The sequence below is a fragment of the Aedes albopictus genome, chromosome 2, assembly GCF_035046485.1.
Source record: "Aedes albopictus strain Foshan chromosome 2, AalbF5, whole genome shotgun sequence".
Classification (NCBI taxonomy): domain Eukaryota; kingdom Metazoa; phylum Arthropoda; class Insecta; order Diptera; family Culicidae; genus Aedes; species Aedes albopictus.
This window is the reverse complement of record NC_085137.1, coordinates 114,528,515-114,548,657: the sequence shown is the minus strand read 5'-3', so window position 1 is coordinate 114,548,657 and position 20,143 is coordinate 114,528,515. Positions and strand designations below refer to the sequence as shown.

The following is a 20,143-nucleotide window of genomic DNA, read 5'->3' as shown; positions in this document are numbered from 1 at the left end:
ACGGAGCAGCGTTCAGCGAGGAAACTACCACACACCACCGGTGAGTCTGTTCTTTTTTGCACCGTTTTTTTTTTGTGGAGTGGGGCGTCTGGTGAGGACGCCTCGGAGAAGTTTTTTCGCCGACCTTAGGTCGTGGATAATCCTGGACGTCTAGTCTCGATGTCAATTATACACAGGTCCGGGTGAACGTATATGTTTGCCTGTATTTGTCGATAAAAATATGTAAACAAACCGATCAGCTGATCGCGACGTCACGTTCGCCAGAAAATTTGTTCGCAGCTTCTGGAACGTGACGTCACCTTCGGCAACTTCGTGCGATTTCAGCTTGCCGAAGTTGACATGACACGACTACTACTTCAAAATTATCATAACACAAACACCACTTTGGCCGATGGGCCTAACCTGGTGAAATTTAGAACATTGGTCTAGTCTGACACAGCGTCTGCAAATGGAAGGTTGGGTGATTGCTTGAAGCCGAAAAGCACACGTACGTATTTTATGACCGGCCCACCCAACCTATTGTTTAAGTCACCCGGCTTGATGCAGCCGTGGCTAGCTTGTCGCACCGCATCAATGGAACGCGTACACGAATAGAGCACATGCATGCATAACACGATATCGATAGACAGCTAGCTAGGAAAAGTAGAAAACGCACTAGTAGAGTAGGACTGAACAGGAACACATGTAGTATATACAACAATAATACACCTAGGTTAGCTAATCATGATGTTAGAATAAATAATGTTGATTATATTCTGAATAAGTGCACAGAGAAAAAATATGAATATTAACTAGAGCTTAAATTGAAAATCAGTGGAATGTTAGCCATCGTAATCCTTCTTCTAACGTAAATTTACGATAAATATCCTGCACATGACATTGGTCATAAATTTAAAGTAAAATCATGCTTAAGTAATTAACTTTATATGTTTAACGCTACTGTTTTGAACGTGAACATTGAAGTTCAACTGACTTCATCATATTTTTACACGACATTCATGTAAATCAGAATTGCCGGTGCTTCGACGACCACAGCCGACTGATTGATAGTCGGCCATGTTGCTTGTTTGAGTTCTGTTCTGTTCTGAACATTTTAATATTTTCGGTAGTTTTTGGACTTTAAAACATAGATAAAAGTGCCTCAAAATTAGTAAACATGTACGTGACACTTGTGAGAAGCTGTTGAATTTGTGTTAACAAATACAATCTTTGATTTTCGTTCAGCCGAGCCAAACGACGGGAGATAACAGTTAAGAAAGACATCAGCGAATGCACGGATTGTATAATGGAATGGCAAATATCGGAACAAACGACGGATGAACGACGCCGACGGCTGCTTTTTCAGTGACGGATCCATCGGTGATGGCTATCGTGTAGTGTTTGCTGATCTGCTGTAAGTGGAAAATGGGTTTGTGTTCGGACGGCGAGGGTGTTAATCTATGCAGATGAAGAAATTTTATAATCAAACCGCGAAAGTGCTGGGTCATAAAATAGTTTGATGTTCTCTGATAATTGAAGAATGAATAAAATTTGCATAATCGATAATAAGTATGTTTTTATACGCAAATCACAATTCCCTAAAATCGAGTCTGTCTTGGTTCGTCGTTGCATCGCGTCGCCGTCCTGTGTGCGTGATTTTATAGATAAAAAACTAATTTGCGTGCGAGTCGGAGCGGATGACATTTCAGTCTGTCTTGGTTCGTCGTTGCATCGCGTCGTCGTTCTGTGTGTGTGCTTTAAGAGATAAAAAAAACTAGTTTTCGTGCGAGTCGGTCGTGTGATGCCAGCAGCGGATGACATTTCAGTCTGTCTTGGTTCGTCGTTGCATCGCGTCGCCGTCCTGTGTGCGTGATTTTATAGATAACTAGTTTTCGTGCGAGTCGGAGCGGATGACATTTCAGTCTGTCTTGGTTCGTCGTTGCATCGCGTCGTCGTTCTGTGTGTGTGCTTTTAGAGATAAAAAACTAGTTTTTGTGCGAGTCGGTCGTGTGATGCCAGCAGCAGATGACATTTCAGTCTGTCTTGGTTTGTCGTTGTATCGCGTCGTCTCCTGCGTGCGTGCTCATCTTTGTACGGGGCGGTTGAGTGTGTTTTTGGAGGCAAAGTGGAAGTGCCGCTTTTTTTTCATTCGGATCGGACGCGTCGTCGTCGACAGTTTGAATGTGCACATCGTCGTTCCCGTGTGTTGTAGCGGTTCAGTGTGATTTCGAGGCCAGTTGGTGGAAGATGCTGCAGCACATATGCACTGGACACTTCGAAGGATGTTTATTGGTGAGCTTGTTCCATTTTATCACAATAATAAATGCTAAAGGATGTATAAAATTCTGCTCTGGTTTTTGTGTATTTATCTAACAAATATTGAAAAGTTCGTCACGTAATGTGTCGGCGCTAGTTTCAAATGCACATTTAGTTGGTAATAAATATTTTTCTTTCATTTTTTGCATGTACACAAAAATTTGAATGGTTCGTCATCTTCGGTGTCGACATTTGTAGAGAGGGTCGGTAAAATATAGACGGCGAGTCATGCGGTAAAATCTTTCTGATTTATTTATCACGTGTTATTTTGCTAATACTTGTGAATCGATCGCGTCCAGCATTATCTCGCGCGGAAACGCAAACTACTGATGCGTCGGTGTTTAGCATTGTGTTCTCCTTAGTTGCGAATGAATAACTTATGTAGGGTGAGTTTGGAGGCACAATAGATCGCGTTCGTCGTCCAAGGTTTAGAAGGGTATTTCTTCGCGAGCGCATTATTAATCGTGAATCAGAACATTACATTCGCTTACCACGACAAAATCCTCAACACATCCCCATTTCCCCTGTCCAAACTCCTAGTGATTTCTCGTAATAACGCAGAGAATTCCTCGGTTATTGGCCTAAGCGAGAATCACGTCATCACTTCCTTCCCTATCCTCAATTGACCTGCATTCGGACGCGGCCGGCGCTGGTATTGCTTATTGTAAAGTATTGGGATTGCAGCATTTACACAATGAAGAGAAAGCTAATCCCAAGCATCATCTGTCGGTTCTTTGTGTAAATGCAGTTGTCCTTGCAATAACAGAGGAGCAACCGCGGGCGGTCAATCATGCTCATGCTCATGCTCATGCTCATGCAAATCACAATTCCCTAAAATCGCAACTTCGCTGACTTCATTTGGCATCCAATTCTTTCACCTTTGTGTTGTGACTTGAAAAAGACTATACCCAGCAGCCACATTCGCTATGGTTTCCGCGATGCAAGAAATTTACATGTGCAAGAATTATTATGCATGTGAAATTTATTTCTCGTATAATTTTGTGCGATTGTTGGCATTCCCTTTATGTGCATTATGTTTAGTACAATTTTATACGTTTTGTTTTATCTGTGTGGGTTTAGTTGGTTGTTAGTTAAATTGTATGTAATAAATGTTTCAGTTCTACGAAAGTCAATTTAAGTTATGGTGATAAATATTGTTCCGTTGCTCCGCGCTTTAGTGTAATGTTGTTTGCGTGGCGCAATTTGACTGTAGTCTTGCGTATACTCTTCTACGCTGGTAGCGCCTCTAGCGGGAAGTAGTGAAACTGCCAGTGATGAGAAATAGCATGCGATACTAATGTCGCACTGTTTTTTAGGTATGGGTGACATCTTACCGCGTTCTTTGGAGGAGTGGTTTTGTAGTGTATCGGATTATGTTGTTGCGTAGGGTAATCACCCCAGTTCAGGTGTAGGAAGTAGATGCGCTGGCTCGATCCTACTTTCTTCGGGATTTTCAAATGGACTCGCCCTGAAGAGTCTCAACCGGGCAAATTTGGAACTTGTCGTGCGGTCTCCTTACGGAGTGGCGCTTAAGCCGCATGATTTATTCCCGGATCGGCCAGTGCCGGCTACAAGCCGATCCCGTTTTCTGAGTTCTGGATATTAGAGATCGTCAACAAGTTGACCATGCTCTGTCCTGACGCACGTTTCTCGAGATTCGCTGACGCTGTTGCAGGCTGCGAAGCAGAAACCATCGATATGGCTTCATCACCGCTCGAGGCCTAGGAGTTGCCTAGAAGTTCATTTTTCAACATGTGTTATCATAACTCAGAATATGTCATGTCTAACATTTTTTAATTTTGACCAGAGATTGTATATTGACAATCTTGACAATAATGATGAAGTGGTGGGATTTACAGCTAAAAATATTGGTAATTGTCAAAGTTACAAAATATTGAAAATAACGGATTTTGGGAGAACAATTCGGTTCAGTTTGGTTTTGCTACTGAGTTTAACTACGCTCAAAACTTTCGACGGTTATTACCACGCATCGAAGTCGAACGCCGCCGCGGCTCAACATCGATCAGCTGCGTAACGTAGAAGTGACTCAGGATTACGCGCAGCAGTTAGCAGTGGCCCTACCAAAGGAAGAGCCGCTTGGCGCAGCTACACTTGAAGATGGCTGCAGCACAAGGCTTCGCGACTCCGAATCACAGAAACTACTGGTACGACGGCGAATGTGAACAGTTAAAAAACGAGAAGAATGCAGCATGGGCGAGAATGCTGCAACACCATACGAGAGCGAATGAGGCACGTTATAGACAGGCGCGAAACAGGCAGAACTCAGTCTTCCGGATGAAAAAGCGCCAGCAGGAAGAACGAGATCGCGAAGCGATGGAAGAGCTGTACCGCGCTAAGGACACACGAAAGTTCTACGAGAAGCTGAACCGCTCGCGCAGAGGCTTTGTGCCGCAAGCCGACATGTGCCGAGATAATCACGGGAATACCTATTCTCATGAGCGAGCGTGAGGTGGTCGATATGTGGCGGCAGCATTACGATGAGGACCTCAATGGCGACATTGCAAGTACCGAAGGAGGCGTGGTAACAGATCTAGGAGTATGAGCACAGGACGAAAGACTTCCGGCCCCTGACCTCCAAAAGATTGAGGAGAAGGTTGGCCGGTTAAAAAACAACAAAGCCGCTGGAGCAGATCATCTACCAAGCGAGCTACTAAAATACGGTGAAGAAGCACTGAGAGCACTACAATACCGGAGGAGTGGATGGAAGGTATCGTGTGTCCCATCTACAAAAAAAGCCACAAGTTGGATTGCGGGAACTATCGCGCGATCACACTACTGAGCGCTGCCTACAAGGTACCCTCTCAAATTTTATGCCGCCGTCTATTACCAACTGCAAAAGAATTAGTTTGACAGTATCAGGCTGGATTCATGGGTGAACGCGCTACAACGGACCAGATGTTCGCTATCCGCCAGGTGTTGCAGAAATGCCGCGAATACAACGTGCCCACTCATTACTTGTTCATCAATTCAAATCGGCTATGATACAACCGATCGAGAACAGCTATGGCAGATTATGCACGAATACGGATTCCCGGATATACTGATACGATTGAACAAGGCGATGATGGATCGAGTATCAGGGACACTCTCGAGTCCCTTCGAATCTCGCAGAGGGTTACGGCGTGCTTGCTGTTCAACATTTCGTTAGAGGGTGTAATTAGGAGAGCGGGGATAAACACGAGTGGAACATCCTAGAGTGGAACGAAAGTCACGAAGTCCGTTCAGTTGCATGGTTTCTCTGATGATATAGATATTATAGCTCGCAAATTTGAGACGATGGCGGAAACGTACATCCGACTAAAGAAGGAAGCCAGGCGAATCGGATTAGTCATTACTGTGTCAAAGGCAAAGTACATGATGGCAAAGGGCTCCATGGAGGAATCACCTCGCCAGCCACCCCGAATTTCTATCGACGGTGATGAAATCGAGGCGGTTGAAGAATTCGTGTACTTGGGCTCACTGGTGACCGCCGACAACGACAGCAGCAGAGAAATTCAGAGGCGCATTGTGGCAGGAAATCGTGCTTACTTTGGACTCCGCAGAGCTCTACGATCGAATAAAGTTCGCCGTAACACGAAGTTAACTATCTACAAAACGCTGATTAGACCGGTCGTCCTCTATGGGCACGAAGTATGGGCCCTACGTACAGAGGACCAACGCGCCCTTGGAGTTTTCGAACGGAATGTGCTGCTTACCATCTGCGGCGGAGTGCACATGGAAGGCGGAACTTGGAGAAGGCGAATGAACCACGAGCTGCATCAGCTGTCGGATGTCGGATCAGGATGTCGGATAGCAACCCGACTAAAATGGTTCTCAAAAGTCTTCCGACCAGTACAAGAAGACATGGTGTGCAGCGAGCTAGGTGGGTCGATTTGCGAACCCTACGCAGAGTGTGGAACTGGAGACACACAGTCATGGACTGAGTAGAATGGAGACGACTACAATCAGGTCTTTTTTACGAGGTTTTCATTTACGCGGGCGTCTTTTTTTTGCATGATTCGTCGAGAAATGGTGAGAATTTTTTATAAGGTTTTTCGAATTTTGAACTGAGTTTTTTTACATGGTACGTATCCCCCGCGTAAAAAAAAACCTGACTGTACTATGTACAGCAGCGATCATTCAGGCCTTAGTCTGATAAGGTAAGGTAAGTAAACAAGTCCTAAATCCTTCTACAACTAACTGGCAGGAGTTTTGTTAACAAAACTCGCCTAAGACTTTCATGAAATTCACACCACCTTTTGGTTTTTCGAAAAATAGGGTTTTCGACCCCATTCCCGGCACCACGAGTAAACAAAATTGTACATTACCTAAATTCACAACAAAACGACCGTTTTCGTCCACATTTTTCATCTGAATCAGAACCTTATTGCGTGAACTTGTTGTTAACAGTTATTGTTGTGAAGATTTTCTGCCGGAAAGTTGATTTTGAAGGAGTTTACTGCATCTAGTCCAGCGCCAATTTTCGGCACCAGTGCCAAAATTCCAGTAAAAATAATGGGACATCACTTCGGCACCCATGTTTGTGCTGCCGAAGTACACTCGCCTGCGTGTGATAATTGTTTTGAGCACTTGTGCGGCTTCAGAGTGAACGTGTAGCTAATTGGCTTCTTTAGTGGTGTTGAGATAATTCCATATTCAGAATCTGCATGCAAAACTGAGCCGAAATCCAAATTTTCATGAATTTTGGTGCCCGAGAACCTATTTAAAAATCAGTTTGAAGTTTGTATGGGAGCGATTTGTCGAATCACCCCTCATCGCATTTTGTACTGGGCGGAGCTGTCAAGCAGTTGGCCAGCTGTCAAAAGGTGATTTCGAAAAATCTCTTCGAAAGCGATTTTAGGTACCAAAATAAAGTTCTAAAAATCTGAAAAAAAATTATGGTGGTTCAGAAAAATGTGCTCTTTCGTATAAAATCAAAAAATCATTACATTTTTCTTAATTTAAAAACCCAATTGACTGTTGGTCCCGTTGCGGAAACGTTGCGGGAGATGGTTACCCACTGAAGTGCGTTTGGAAAATATGCTTCAAGTGATATATTGATTTGTTTTGCTGTGAGGTGCCGGGCGGGAATTGATGCGGGTGCCCAAGTAGTTCGAAACCCTCATTTCTGCTAATTTGGAACTGATATTTTTTTCTGGGAGAATCTGCTAGGGAGACACTCAAAACAATATTTGACATAATTTTCAGCACACGGACTGGTTAAATGCAGAACCCGTTGCTTCCGGGAAGGTAAGCCCAGCTCCCTGGGTTAGTGGGTTGGTGTCAGGCCCTGCGAGCCAGCAGTAAAAAAGACTAGCACGATTGGAAGATCGGTACGTGGAACTGCAGATCTCTCAACTTCATCGGGAGCACCCGCATACTCGCCGATATACTGAAGGACCGCGGGTTCGGAATCGTAGCGCTGCAGGAGGTGTGTTGGACAGGATCTATGGTGCGAACGTTTAGAGGTAATCATACCATCTACCAGAGTTGCGGCAACACACGTGAGCTGGGAACAGCTTTTATAGTGCTGGGCGACATGCAGAGGCGCGTGATCGGTTGGTGGCCGATCGACGAAACAATGTGCAGGTTGAGGATCAAGGGCCGATTCTTCAACATTAGCATAATAAACGTGCACAGCCCTCACTCCGGAAGCACTGATGATGACAAAGATGCATTTTACGCGCAGCTCGAATGCGAGTACGACCGCTGCCCAAACCACGATGTCAAAATCATCATAGGGGATCTAAACGCTCAGGTAGGCCAGGAGGAGGAATTCAGACCGACGATTGGAAAGTTCAGCGCCCACCAGCTGACGAACGAAAATGGCCTACGCCTCATCGATTTCGCCGCATCCAAGAACATGGCCATTCGTAGCACCTTCTTCCAGCACAGCCTCCCGTATCGTTACACCTGGAGATCACTACAACAAACGGAATCGCAAATCGACCACGTTCTGATTGATGGACGGCACTTCTCCGACATTATCGACGTCAGGACCTATCGTGGCGCTAATATCGACTCTGATCACTACCTGGTGATGGTTAAACTGCGTCCAAAACTCTCCGTTATTAACAAAGTACGGTACCGGCGGCCGCCCCGGTACGATCTAGAGCGACCGGATGTCACCAACGCATACGCGCAGAATCTCGAGGCAGCGTTGCCGGACGAGGGTGTGCTCGATGTGGCCCCTCTAGAGGACTGCTGGAGTACAGTCAAAGCAGCCATCAACATTGCAGCCGAGAGCACTATCGGGTACGTAGAACGGAGTCGACGAAACGATTGGTTCGACGAGGAGTGCAGAACGGTTCTGGAGGAAAAGGATGCAGCGCGGGCGGTAATGCTGCAGCATGGAACCCGACAGAATGTGGAGCGATACGGACAGAAGCGGAAGTAGCAGACCCGTCTCTTCCGGAAGAAAAAGCGCCGCCTGGAAGAAGCGGAGTGCGAGGAAATGGAACTGCTGTGCCGTTCACAGGAAACACGCAAGTTTTACCAGAAGCTCAACGCATCCCGCAAAGGCTACGTGCCGCAAGCCGAAATCTGCAGGGATAAGAACAGAGGCCTCCTGACGGACAAACGTGAGGTGATCGAAAGGTGGAAGCAGCACTTCGACGAGCACCTGAATAGCGAAGAGAATGTAGGCACGGAGGACCAAGGCAGCGGAGGAAATGACTATGTTGGTGCAGCAGAGGACGGGAACGAACCAACTCCCACGCTGAGGGAAGTTAAGGATGCCATCCACCAGCTCAAAAACAATAAAGCGGCTGGTAAGGACGGTATTGCAGCAGAACTCATCAAGATGGGCCTGGAAAAGTTGGCCACCTGTCTGCACCAGTTAGTAGTCAAGATCTGGGAAACCGAACAGCTACCGGAGGAGTGGAAGGAAGGGATACCCAAGTAACAGAACTAGCTGAATAGTAGTTTATTAAGCTGAAGTTTGCTTAAGAGTGGTTTGTTCCACTCTTATACAGCAAAAATGTTTGTTGGGTAATCTGTCCCATCCATAAGAAAGGCGACAAGTTAATGTGTGAGAACTTTCGAGCGATCACCATTTTGAATACCACCTACAAAGTGCTATCCCAGATCATCTTCCGTCGTCTTTCACCTAAAGTAAATGAGTTCGTGGGAAGTTACCAAGCCGGTTTCATCGACGGCCGGTCGACAACGGACCAAATCTTCACCGTACGCCAAATCCTCCAGAAATGCCGTGAATACGAGGTCCCAACCTGTTCATCGATTTCAAAGCGGCATACGTCAGTATCGACCGCACAGAGCTATGGAAAATTATGGACGAGAACCGCTTTCCCGGGAAGCTGACTAGACTGATAAGAGCAACGATGGACGGTGTGCAGAACAGCGTAAGGATTTCGGGTGAACTATCCAGTTCATTTGAATCTCGACGGGGACTACGACAAGGTGATGGACTTTCCTGCCTACTATTCAACATCGCCCTGGAAGGTGTTATGCGACGAGCCGGGCTCAACAGCCGGGGTACGATCTTCACGAAATCCGGCCAATTTGTCTGTTTTGCGGATGACATGGATATTATTGCTAGAACATTTGGAACGGTGGCAGAACTGTACACCCGCCTGAAACGCGAAGCAGCAATGATAGACGAGTGCACCGATGAACGGAATTCATTGCGGTCCGAGAATTTTGACACTAGAGCGGGGCCGCTTCCAATCAGAAGTGTACGATTTCCAATCAGAATTGAACAATTCTGATTGGGAATGGCCCCGCTCTAGTGTCAAAATTCTCGGACCGCGATGAATTCCGTTCATCGGTGCACTCGTCTATCGGACTGGTGGTGAATGCGGCAAAGACAAAGAACATGCTGGTACACTGAAACCTCCTTTTAGGTAGAATCCATTTAGGTAAAATCTATTTAGGTCCCTCCATTTAGGTAACGTTACCTAAATGGAATTTGATTGTGTTCAGTACAGTTGGAGTGCTTAAGATGAGGCATAAGGTTGGTTTACGGGAAAGAAGTAGTGAGTGGAGCTGGTTTTTCAGTGTTGAGAGATGCCCCCTCAACACCCCCTGCAGTGTTGCGAAGTGTCAGTATCAACCAACATTTCCAGCTGGAATTGAGATAGGCAGCTGTGGTGTTGTAGGTTTAAAGCTTGTACCATCATTGATGACGTCAAACCTGACATAAACCTATCATTGACCTGTTTTTATTTTGGCTACCAAACCCAACATAGACCCAACAGTTGTTCGATGTTGGTCCAACAGTGGCCCAACATACGATACAAATTGACCCGACATTCGATAATTTTTCAGTCTGGCAGAATTTTTCAGGGATTTTGTGTTTCGTCCCCACCCTCCGCATGAACCCCTTTAAATCTCCGGTAATGGTATGTTATCCAGAGTTTGCCCACGCTTCCAAATTCTTTTGATCAGAATTCGGCCAAACAGCATTCGGCCAAATGACCCTTTCGGCCAAACGACATTCGGCCAAACAATATTCGACTAAACGGCATTCGGTCAAATGGCCGGAAACCTAAATCTCCAAGTCACTCTCCCTTTCTAAACTTCTTTGCAACCTTGTACTCCATTTAGGTAATAGACTGAATCCATTTAGGTAATGAATCCATTTAGGTAAAAATTCTATTTAGGCAGTCCCGACTCGTTACCTAAATGGAGGTTTGGGTGTAGGTGGGACTGAGCGAGACAGGACAAGCCTTGGCAGCAATGTTACGATAGACGGGGATATTTTCGAGGTGGTAGAAGAATTCGTCTACCTCGGTTCCTTGCTAACGGCTGACAATAACGTGAGCCGTGAAATACGAAGGTGCATCATCAGTGGAAGTCGTGCCTACTGTGGGCTCCAAAAGAAACTGCGGTCAAAAAAGATTCACCCCCGCACCAAATGTACCATGTACAAGACGTTAATAAGACCGGTGGTTCTCTACGGACACGAACACATGGACGATGCTCGAGGAGGACCTGCAAGCACTCGGAGTTTTCGAGCAACGGGTGCTAAGGACGATCTTCGGCGGCGAGCAGGAGAACGGTGTGGCGGAGAAGGATGAACCACGAGCTCGCTGCATTTTACGGCGAACCCAGCATCCAGAAAGTGGCCAAAGCCGGAAGGATACGATGGGCAGGGCATGTTGCAAGAATGCCGGACAACAACCCTGCAAAGTTGGTGTTTGCTAACCATCCGGTTGGTACAAGAAGGCGTGGAGCGCAGAGAGCACGATGGGCGGACCAGGTGGAGCGTGATCTGGCGAGTGTTGGGCGTGACCGACGTTGGAGAGCTGCAGCTGCAAATCGAGTATTATGGCGGCAAATTGTTGATTCAGTATTATCATGAATTTGATGTTAACTAAATAAATGAATGACTGGTTAAATCGATTACTTGAATTGATCTTAATTCTTGAGAACTTATCAGTATCATGGTAATTTTTAATAAATCTTCATTTCTATTTCTTTCCAGCTTCATACTCCCTCCAGAAACATAAACTCCAATGCTCCAGTCTACAATAGTACGAAAAAGATTCCGAAATAATTTGATAATAGAAACCAACGGCACGCATCACTCGGTTCTCTTAAAGTAAGTGAACAAAAGCATTCACTAAATCGAATCGCGCTCTTGTCGACAGGCAGGACGCCCAACTTTCCACCGCCAAACAACTCTTCAGCTTTATCATCTCCATTATGATCGTTTACCAATTGCAGCGAACCAAATCGCGGAAAATACTTTCCCCCTTCCTCCCTTGCCGGGGGCGTCCTCGTGCTTCGGAAATCTCGCAATCGAAACTCAATGAAAGATAAATTTCTTCTTCTTTCCCTGCCTGCACAGCATCTTTCCATCCGAGCGAATCCTTTTGATTCCGCTTATCGGCCGTATCGCTGGCACTGACTACCAACTGACTCAGTGAAGAAAGATGGGAGTTTTCCGCTCTGCCGAAAGAAAATGGCTTTTCTTGGCGGAGCCGAGTTACCGCGAAACAGAAGCAAAGTTTAATACTTGCCCCTTTTGTTGTAGACGTCTCCCGTACGAGAAGGTTCGTGTAGACGATAAACGAATGCAATGGTTTGTCTATTGTTGAAGGGAAATTATGCGTATAAAGAGGGGCCTTTGAATAGGAGAACTCTTTCGCGACCCGCGAGCAATTTCCCTCGGATCAATGCGCGAAGGAGTTTTCACCGGGGTGGAATTTCAAACATTTCTGCTTTTTCGGATGCGGAGATAATTTGGATGAAGATAGAGGTTTATAAATTTCCTAAGCGTTTCATTGTTGCGCTCGGCGAGGTAGTACTGTTTTTGGTAGTGGTGTGATGAATGATTTGAAACAGATTTCCTTTTGAAATTCGTCTTAAAGAGAATACTAAACGTAAAAAATTAAACACTTGTATTTCAACGTTTTGTCTCTATGGCAAGACGATTTTTCAAACGAAACTTTAAAAAGAAATTAAAGAACACGAAAAATATTCTTTCAGAAATTCATATTCCACACAACAGACACCCCAAAATCAAAATCGTTACTTGCATTGTACAAGTCGAAGAACTTGATGTTTCGGAGAAAAAATTACCCGGATTCCATACACAACACCCTTTTTTATGTGTTTGAAAACTCGAGAATTTAAAAACTAGGTATTTCATTTTGTATCAGCATTTCATCTTCATTTAGCTCCTGTGTCATCTCAATCAATTATTCAATTATCTGGCTCCTCATCCTCGGTCGCGCCCAATGCTCGCCAGGTCACGCTCCGCACCTGGTACGCCCATCGTGCTCTCTACACTCCACGCCTTCTTGTGCCAACCGGATCAGTAGTAAAAAAGCTTTGCAGGGCTATTGTTCGGCATTCTTGCAATATGCCCTGCCAAGAGTATCCTTCCGGCTTTGGCCACCTTTTGGATGCTGGGTTCGCCGTTCGCCGTTCGCAGCGAGCTCGTGGTTCATCCTTCTCCGCCACACACCGTTCTCCTGCACACCGCCGAAGATCTTCCTTAGCACGCGTCACTCGAAAACTCCGAGTGCTTGCAGGTCCTCCTCGAGCATGGTCCATGTCTCGTGCCCGTAGAGGACCATCGGTCTATCGTTTTGTACATGGTGCGTGGGTGAATCTTTTTCGACCACAGTTTCTTCTGGATCTCGTAGAAGGCCCGACATCCCCTGATCGTGCGCCTTCGAATTTCACGACTCACGTTGTTGTCAGCCGTCAGTAAGGATCCGAGGTAGACAAATTCCTCCACCACCTCGAAAATATCCGCGTCTATCGTAACATTACTACCCAGACGGATCCGGTCGTGTTCGGTTCCGCCTATCAGCATGTACTTTGTTTTGAGGCATTCACCACCAGTCTGACTTTCGCTGCTTCGCGTTTTAGGTGGGTGTACAGCTCTGCCACCGTTCCGAATGTTCTGGCAATAATGTCCATGTCGTCTGCAAAGCACACAAATTGACCGGATTTTGTGTAAACTGTTTCCCGGCTGCCCGGCCCGGCTCGTCTCATCACCAGAGACTAAAATTTTCAATTTCAGAGACTGAAAATCGAAACCTTTTCATCCGATATTCACAAACATCCTCACTCTTCAATTATTCATTCAATGAATAGTTCGTCGTTTCTCATTTCCCTTACAAACAATTTCCATTCCCATTTCATTCGCCCCCAATCATCTTCAAATGAACATAGTGCTGTGCTCGGTGTCATCACACATTCCAGACCGATGTTGAAGAGCAGTCATGAGAGTCCGTCATCTGGTCGCAGTTCCCGGCGAGATTTGAATGCACTGGACAGTTCACCCGAAACGCTTATGCAGTTTTGCGCACCGTCCATCGTTGCTTTAATCAGTCCAGCCAGGAAGTCGATGAACAGGTGATGCGTTGGGACCTGGTATTCACGGCAGTTCTGGAGGATTTGCCATACGGTGAAGATTTGTTCCATTGTAGACCGGCCGTCGATGAAGCCGGCTTGATAACTTCCCAGGAACTCATTCGTTTTAGGTTACAGACAACCGAAGATGATCTGAGATAGCACTTTGTAGACAGCATTGAATGCTCACCTTTCTTGTGAATGGGGCAGATTATTCCTTCCTTCCATTCTTCCGGTAGCTGTTCGGTTTTCCAGATCCTGACTATCAACCGGTGCAGACAGGTGGTAAACTTTTCTGGGCCCATAGTGATGAGTTCTGCTGCGATACCATCCTTATCAGCTGCTTTGTTGATTTTGGGCTGATGAATGTTATCCTTAACGTCCCTCAGCTTGGGAGTTGGTTCATTTCCGTCCTCCGCTGCACTGACGTAGTTGTTTCCTCCGTTACCGTGGTCTCCCGTGCCTACGTTCTCCACGCCATTCAGGTGCTGATCGAAGTGCTGCTTCCACCTTTCGATCACCTCACGTCCCTCCAGCAAGTGGCCTCCGTCCTTATCCCTGAGTACTTCAGTTCTTGATAGATCTTCCGTGTTTCTTGGGAACGGTACAGCAGTTCCATTTCTTCGCAATCCGTCTCTTCCAGGCGGCGCTTTTTCTTCCGAAAGAGGCTGGTCTACTGTATCTGCCTCTGATTGTAACGTTCCACGTTCTGACGGGTCCCTTGCTGCAGCTTTATCGCCCGCGTTGCGTTCTTCTCCTCCTCCAAAACCGTGCTGCACTCTTAGTTGAATCATTCGTTCCGTCGATTCCGTTCCACGTACCCGATGGTACTCTCGGCTGCGTCGTTAATGGCTGCTCTCACAGTACTACAGAAGTCCTCTGTTGGAGTAAAGTGTGACAGCCCCTGGTACTAGAATTATAATGGCGATGAATGATGATGACTGATGAGTATTGTCTGAGTGTGTATGTGTACGAGTACCGAAGAAACATATTGCTGAATTGTGTTGATTGGGGCCTTCGCGTATGCTGCGGCGGCATCCGGTTGTTTCAGTCGCTCTAAGTTGTGTCGTGGCGGTCGTCGGTACCGTATATTATTGACGCCGGAGTGCTTTGGGCGCAGTTTGACCATCACTAGGTAGTGGTCGGAGTCGATGTTGGTGCCACGATAGGTCCTTATGTCAATAATGTCGGAGAAGTACCGCCCGTCAATCAGAACGTGGTCGATTTGCGATTCGGTGATTTCAGCCATTACCTTCGCTAGTTTTGAAGTGTTCTTTCAAGTATCTGTATAGAAAATTGTATTGAAGTTACTTCAGGAATTGTTTCAAAAGTTCCTCTAAGACCACCTTTTTCAAACTATGGGTTATGACCCACCCGGCTCATAAGTAATACACGCGTCGGTAAAGAAGTTTGAGAAAGACAGCTCTAAGAGATACTCTAGTAACGTCTCTAGGAGTTCCGTAAGGAATTTCTTCAGAAGCTGTATCATGAATTTCTGTACGAGCTCTCTAAAGAATTCAACCGAGCGTTGCTTCAGGATTTAGTTTTTGGAGTAACTTCGGGATTTTACTTGGGACTTCCTTCATTGATTTCTTTTGGAAGTCTTTCAAAAGATTGATTTTTTTTATTGCCTCAGGTTTTCTCCTAGCCGAATTTCTAAAAATAATCTTGGGTGATTTTAGGAAATATTTTCGGAGGAATTCCTGTAGCATTTGTTCTCGCTCCTGCAACAGAAGAACATCTGGAGAAAATTCATAAAACAAAAACTCTTGGAGTAATTACTGAAAGAACTCCTTCAACATCTCTGATGGAAATGCAAAATTTTTTGAACGATTTCGTTAAACATTTGACAATGTTAAAAACAGCTGCTTTTAAAACTTCTGAATGAATGATAACACATAGGGATTCGCGGAGGAAGACAACATTTTTAGTAGGAATTTTTGATAAAATAGTCGAAGAATTCGTCAAAACGCTGTATAAAGTCTGATGGAACAACGTGAAAACCCCCTGGAAATGTTTTTAAATGGAAAAGTTTGTAGGCAACCTTTTGACTTGCTTTAGAGGAATTGGAATTCCTGGGAGAACCCTTCAAGAGATTCTAGGAGAAATTCTTTGAAAAGTTCATGAAAATACTCCTGAAAGAATTCTGTGAGAATCTCTTTGAAGAAATTACTGGAGGAGTTCTTTGGGCAGCTTCTTGCAGACTACCTTAGAGAACTCCTGGAAGACTTTCATAACTTTCTGGAGCAACGTTTGTAAAAGCTTCAAAGAGGAAACGCTGGAGAAGTTTATAGAAGGCTGTCTTTGGGAAATCTCTTGCGGGGAAATTTCTTGAGACGCTTTAAGAGGAGTTCTTAAAAATGAAAGATTTTTTTTTAGAGATTCCTAATTCCTCAGACGGTAGGGAAGTTGTTAGATGGAGAGTTGGATGAAGGGTAAGGTAGAGGGTAGGGTAGAGGATTCAATAGGAAGGGAAAAGGGTAGGGTAGAGAGTCAAGGTAGATGACAGGGTATAGCCTACACCGTATAGGTGAGGGTAGAGGATAAGGTAGAAGATTCAGATTGACGCAGAGGGTAGCAGGATCAGGATAGAATCAGGGTGAAGAGTTAGGGTAGAGGGTACTTCAGAGGGTAGAGTAGGGTAGATGAAAGGGTAGAGGGTAGAGGCATATAGAGGGGTGAAGAGTTAGGGTAGAGGATACGGTAGAAGGTAGGGTAGAGAATATGATAGAAGTTATAGAATCTACCCATGACTCCTTCAGATGTTTCTTCCGGAATTCTTGTAGGGATTGCTCTTATGATCTCTTCAAGGATTTTTGCTGGGATTGCTTTTGAAAATCCTTAAAGAATTATTTTAGTTATTCTTTTCGGCATTCCTTCTGGAATTCGTGCTGAAATTGGCTCCTTTAGCGGTGTTGAGATAATTCCATATTCTGAATCTGCTTGCCAAACTGAGTTGAAATCCAAATTTTCATTAATTGTGGTGCCCGGGAATCTGTTTAAACATCAATTTCATTCAATCACACCTCATCGCATTTTGTACTTTTGTACACGCAGTTGCCCAGCCATCTAAAAGGTGATTTCAAAAAAATCTCTTTGAAATTTATTTTAGGAATCCCTACAAATTTCTTCCCGAGTTTTTTCAAAGATTTCTTCAATAATTCCTTCTGGGGGTTCTCCTATGATTTTTTCAGTGACTCCTGCTCTGCTTCCAGCCAGGATTCCTGTAATGATTCCTCTAGGGATTCCATCAGGTATTCTCTAGTGGATTCCTTCCGAGATTTCTTTCGGAAATGCTTTAGAAAATCCTGAATGTATACATTCAGAAATTCTAGCCGTCATTAATTCTGGGAGGCCTGCTGGAATTTCTACACGGATTTCTTCTGGTATTCTTTTAAAGATTTCTACCAAGATACATTCAGAGAATTCAATGGGAATTCTGTTAGGTATAAGAACTGGGATACCTGCTGATATTCATTGAAAGATTCTTCCCGGATTTTTTTTTTCAAGGATTCCTCTTGAGATGTCTCCCAGAATTTTATTCACTAATTCCTCCTGAGATTTATTCTGATGATTTTTCCAGATATTTCTTCCAGAATAGGGAATCTTCACAGGATTCCTTCAGAGATTTCTTCCGGGATTGATGTAGAAAATCTATTGTACTAAATATCATGAAATTTTATATAAAGCGAAACATTGTTGTAGAATCATTCCCTTCATCAAAAAAGTTACGTAGCTTAGGAAAAATCTCTGTACGATTTCAGCAGAGGGAGAAAGATTATTAAGACAGATGGTGAGTTAATGAAAGTGGTAGCATAAGAAAAAAAATAGAGAAACAGAGGGAAATGGGCTTTTTGATACACCTAGATATCTATACTGAAAACATGGTGTCACCTGATAGTAAGCTCTTATTTTTCTCTCTTCTCTTATTATTCTTCGTCTGTTCTCTGTGGTTTAAGTTCGAACAAAAATACGTCGAAATCGTGTGTAAAGGATTTAAGTGTACCTCAACGCCACCAACGGAGACAGCCCCACATATAAAGTCGATTTGACCCCACGATGGCAGTGTTCATCGTTAAAATACACTAGCCCACAAAGCGACACGAGCGCCAAACGGCCAAAAACGGCGAGCACTGGAAACAAATATGACAACACAACAATGAAAGTGATGGGACGCTAGCGCCGCGCAACGGGAGCATAACCACATACTCCGATATGACCGTTACAAAGTTTTACACAAGGCAGAAAGCGAAGATAGACGTCTGTTCTCTGTGGTTTAAGCTCGAACAAAAATACGTCACAGAGAACAGACGTTTAAGCACAGAGAACAGACATTTAAGCACAGAGAACAGACGTCTATCTTCGCTTTCTGCCTTGTGTAAAACTTTGTAACGGTCATATCAGAGTATGTGGTCACAGAGAACAGACGTTTAAGCTCGAACAAAAATACGTCGAAATCGTGTGTAAAGGATTTAAGTGTACCTCAACGCCACCAACGGAGACTGCCCCACATATAAAGTCGATTTGACCCCACGATGGCAGTGTTCATCGTTAAAATACACTAGCCCACAAAACGACACGAGCGCCAAACAGCCAAAAACGGCAAGCACTGGAAACAAAAATGACAACACAGCAATGTAAGTGATGGGACGCTAGCGCCTGATGGCGGGGACCGATAGCAGAGTCACGACGAGTGGACACACAGCGAAGGGGAATCGGATTGAGACCGGCGGAATAATAAACACGCGGAAACTTTACGGTATAAACGATTTAATAAAAGAATAGCGAAAAAGTACACGTTTGCTCTCGGCGAGTTATTGGCACGAACTGATGTTCGTTGGTCGGCAGGGTTGCCGTTTGTGCTGCGATGTTCAAGGGGTGCGCGGATGTAGCGGAGGGTAATCATCGCTCTCCACACTCCTCCTCGATGTGCAGCCTCCGCAATCGAAGTTACTCTAATCCAAGGAGACCACAGAAGCGGTCGTGCTTCGTCGGTCCCAACGGTTTGGTCAAAATATCTGCGGTCATCAGCTCAGTCGGGCAGTATTCCAGCGCAACTTGGTTCTTTTGGCAAAGCTCCTGGACGAATTTCTCCCGCGTATCAATATGCTTGGACCTACGACTGGATCTCTCTGTCCGGACGAACGCGAGGCATCCTTGATTGTCCTCCTTGATAGTTGTTGGTTCCGCTTGGCGCTCTCCGAAATCAGCAAGCAGCTGTCGTAGCCAGATAGCCTCCTGGCAAGCCTCACTGAGCGCCACGTATTCGGCCTCCATGGACGACAGTGTGACGCTTGTCTGTCCACGGCTGGCCCACGAAATGGTAGCTCCTCCGAACTGAAACGCGAACCCAGATGTTGATCTTCTACTTCGCAAATCGCCGGCCCAGTCGGCATCCGAATATCCTGACAACGGTTCTTCGAATGCACCGCCCAAGCGCAGGCTGCAGCTCTTCGTCTTCTGTAAATAGCGCAGGACACGCTTGGCGGCTGTCCAGTCCGACTCTGTAGGAGCAGCGAACTTCCGCCCGAGAATGGCCGCACTGTTGGCGATATCCGGTCTGGCCACTACGGACAAGTACAGCAGGCTTCCTACGACGCTTCTGAACTTTTCAGGATCTTTCAACGGTTCACTTTGATCTTCGGTCTTCAAATACCCCGGATCCATTGGAGATTTGGCCGGTTTCGCGTCACTCATTCCTGTAGTCTTCAGCAGTTCCTCGATATGGTTTTGTACACACCAAATTTTTTTCGCTGAAAATCAGCAAAGTTTTGCTGAATTTTGCCGAGCTGAAATTTCAGCAATCCGTTCAGCAATAAAAATTACCGAAAATTTCAGCAATGTCGACTGTCATCGTGAATGACAGAAGTATACTGAACAAATCAGCATTTTTTTGCGGATTGCTGAAAATTCAGTGATTTCGACCGGCGTGGGGTTCAGCAGCACATTGCTGGTGGATTTCAGCAAATAAAATCAAAATAAAATAAATCCTTTTATATCAATTGCACACAAAAACCAA

At 45.2% G+C, this 20,143-nt stretch overlaps 1 protein-coding gene across 1 annotated transcript; it reads right to left on the bottom strand.

Annotated features, from left to right (window-relative positions):
• Positions 1 to 19,074: 19,074 nt before the first annotated feature.
• LOC134286164 (uncharacterized) lies at positions 19,075 to 19,821 on the bottom strand. The gene has a single exon (XM_062847736.1). It carries the CDS (start codon positions 19,819 to 19,821, stop codon positions 19,075 to 19,077), a length of 747 nt encoding a protein of 248 aa, XP_062703720.1.
• Between the last annotated feature and the right edge of the window lie 322 nt (positions 19,822 to 20,143).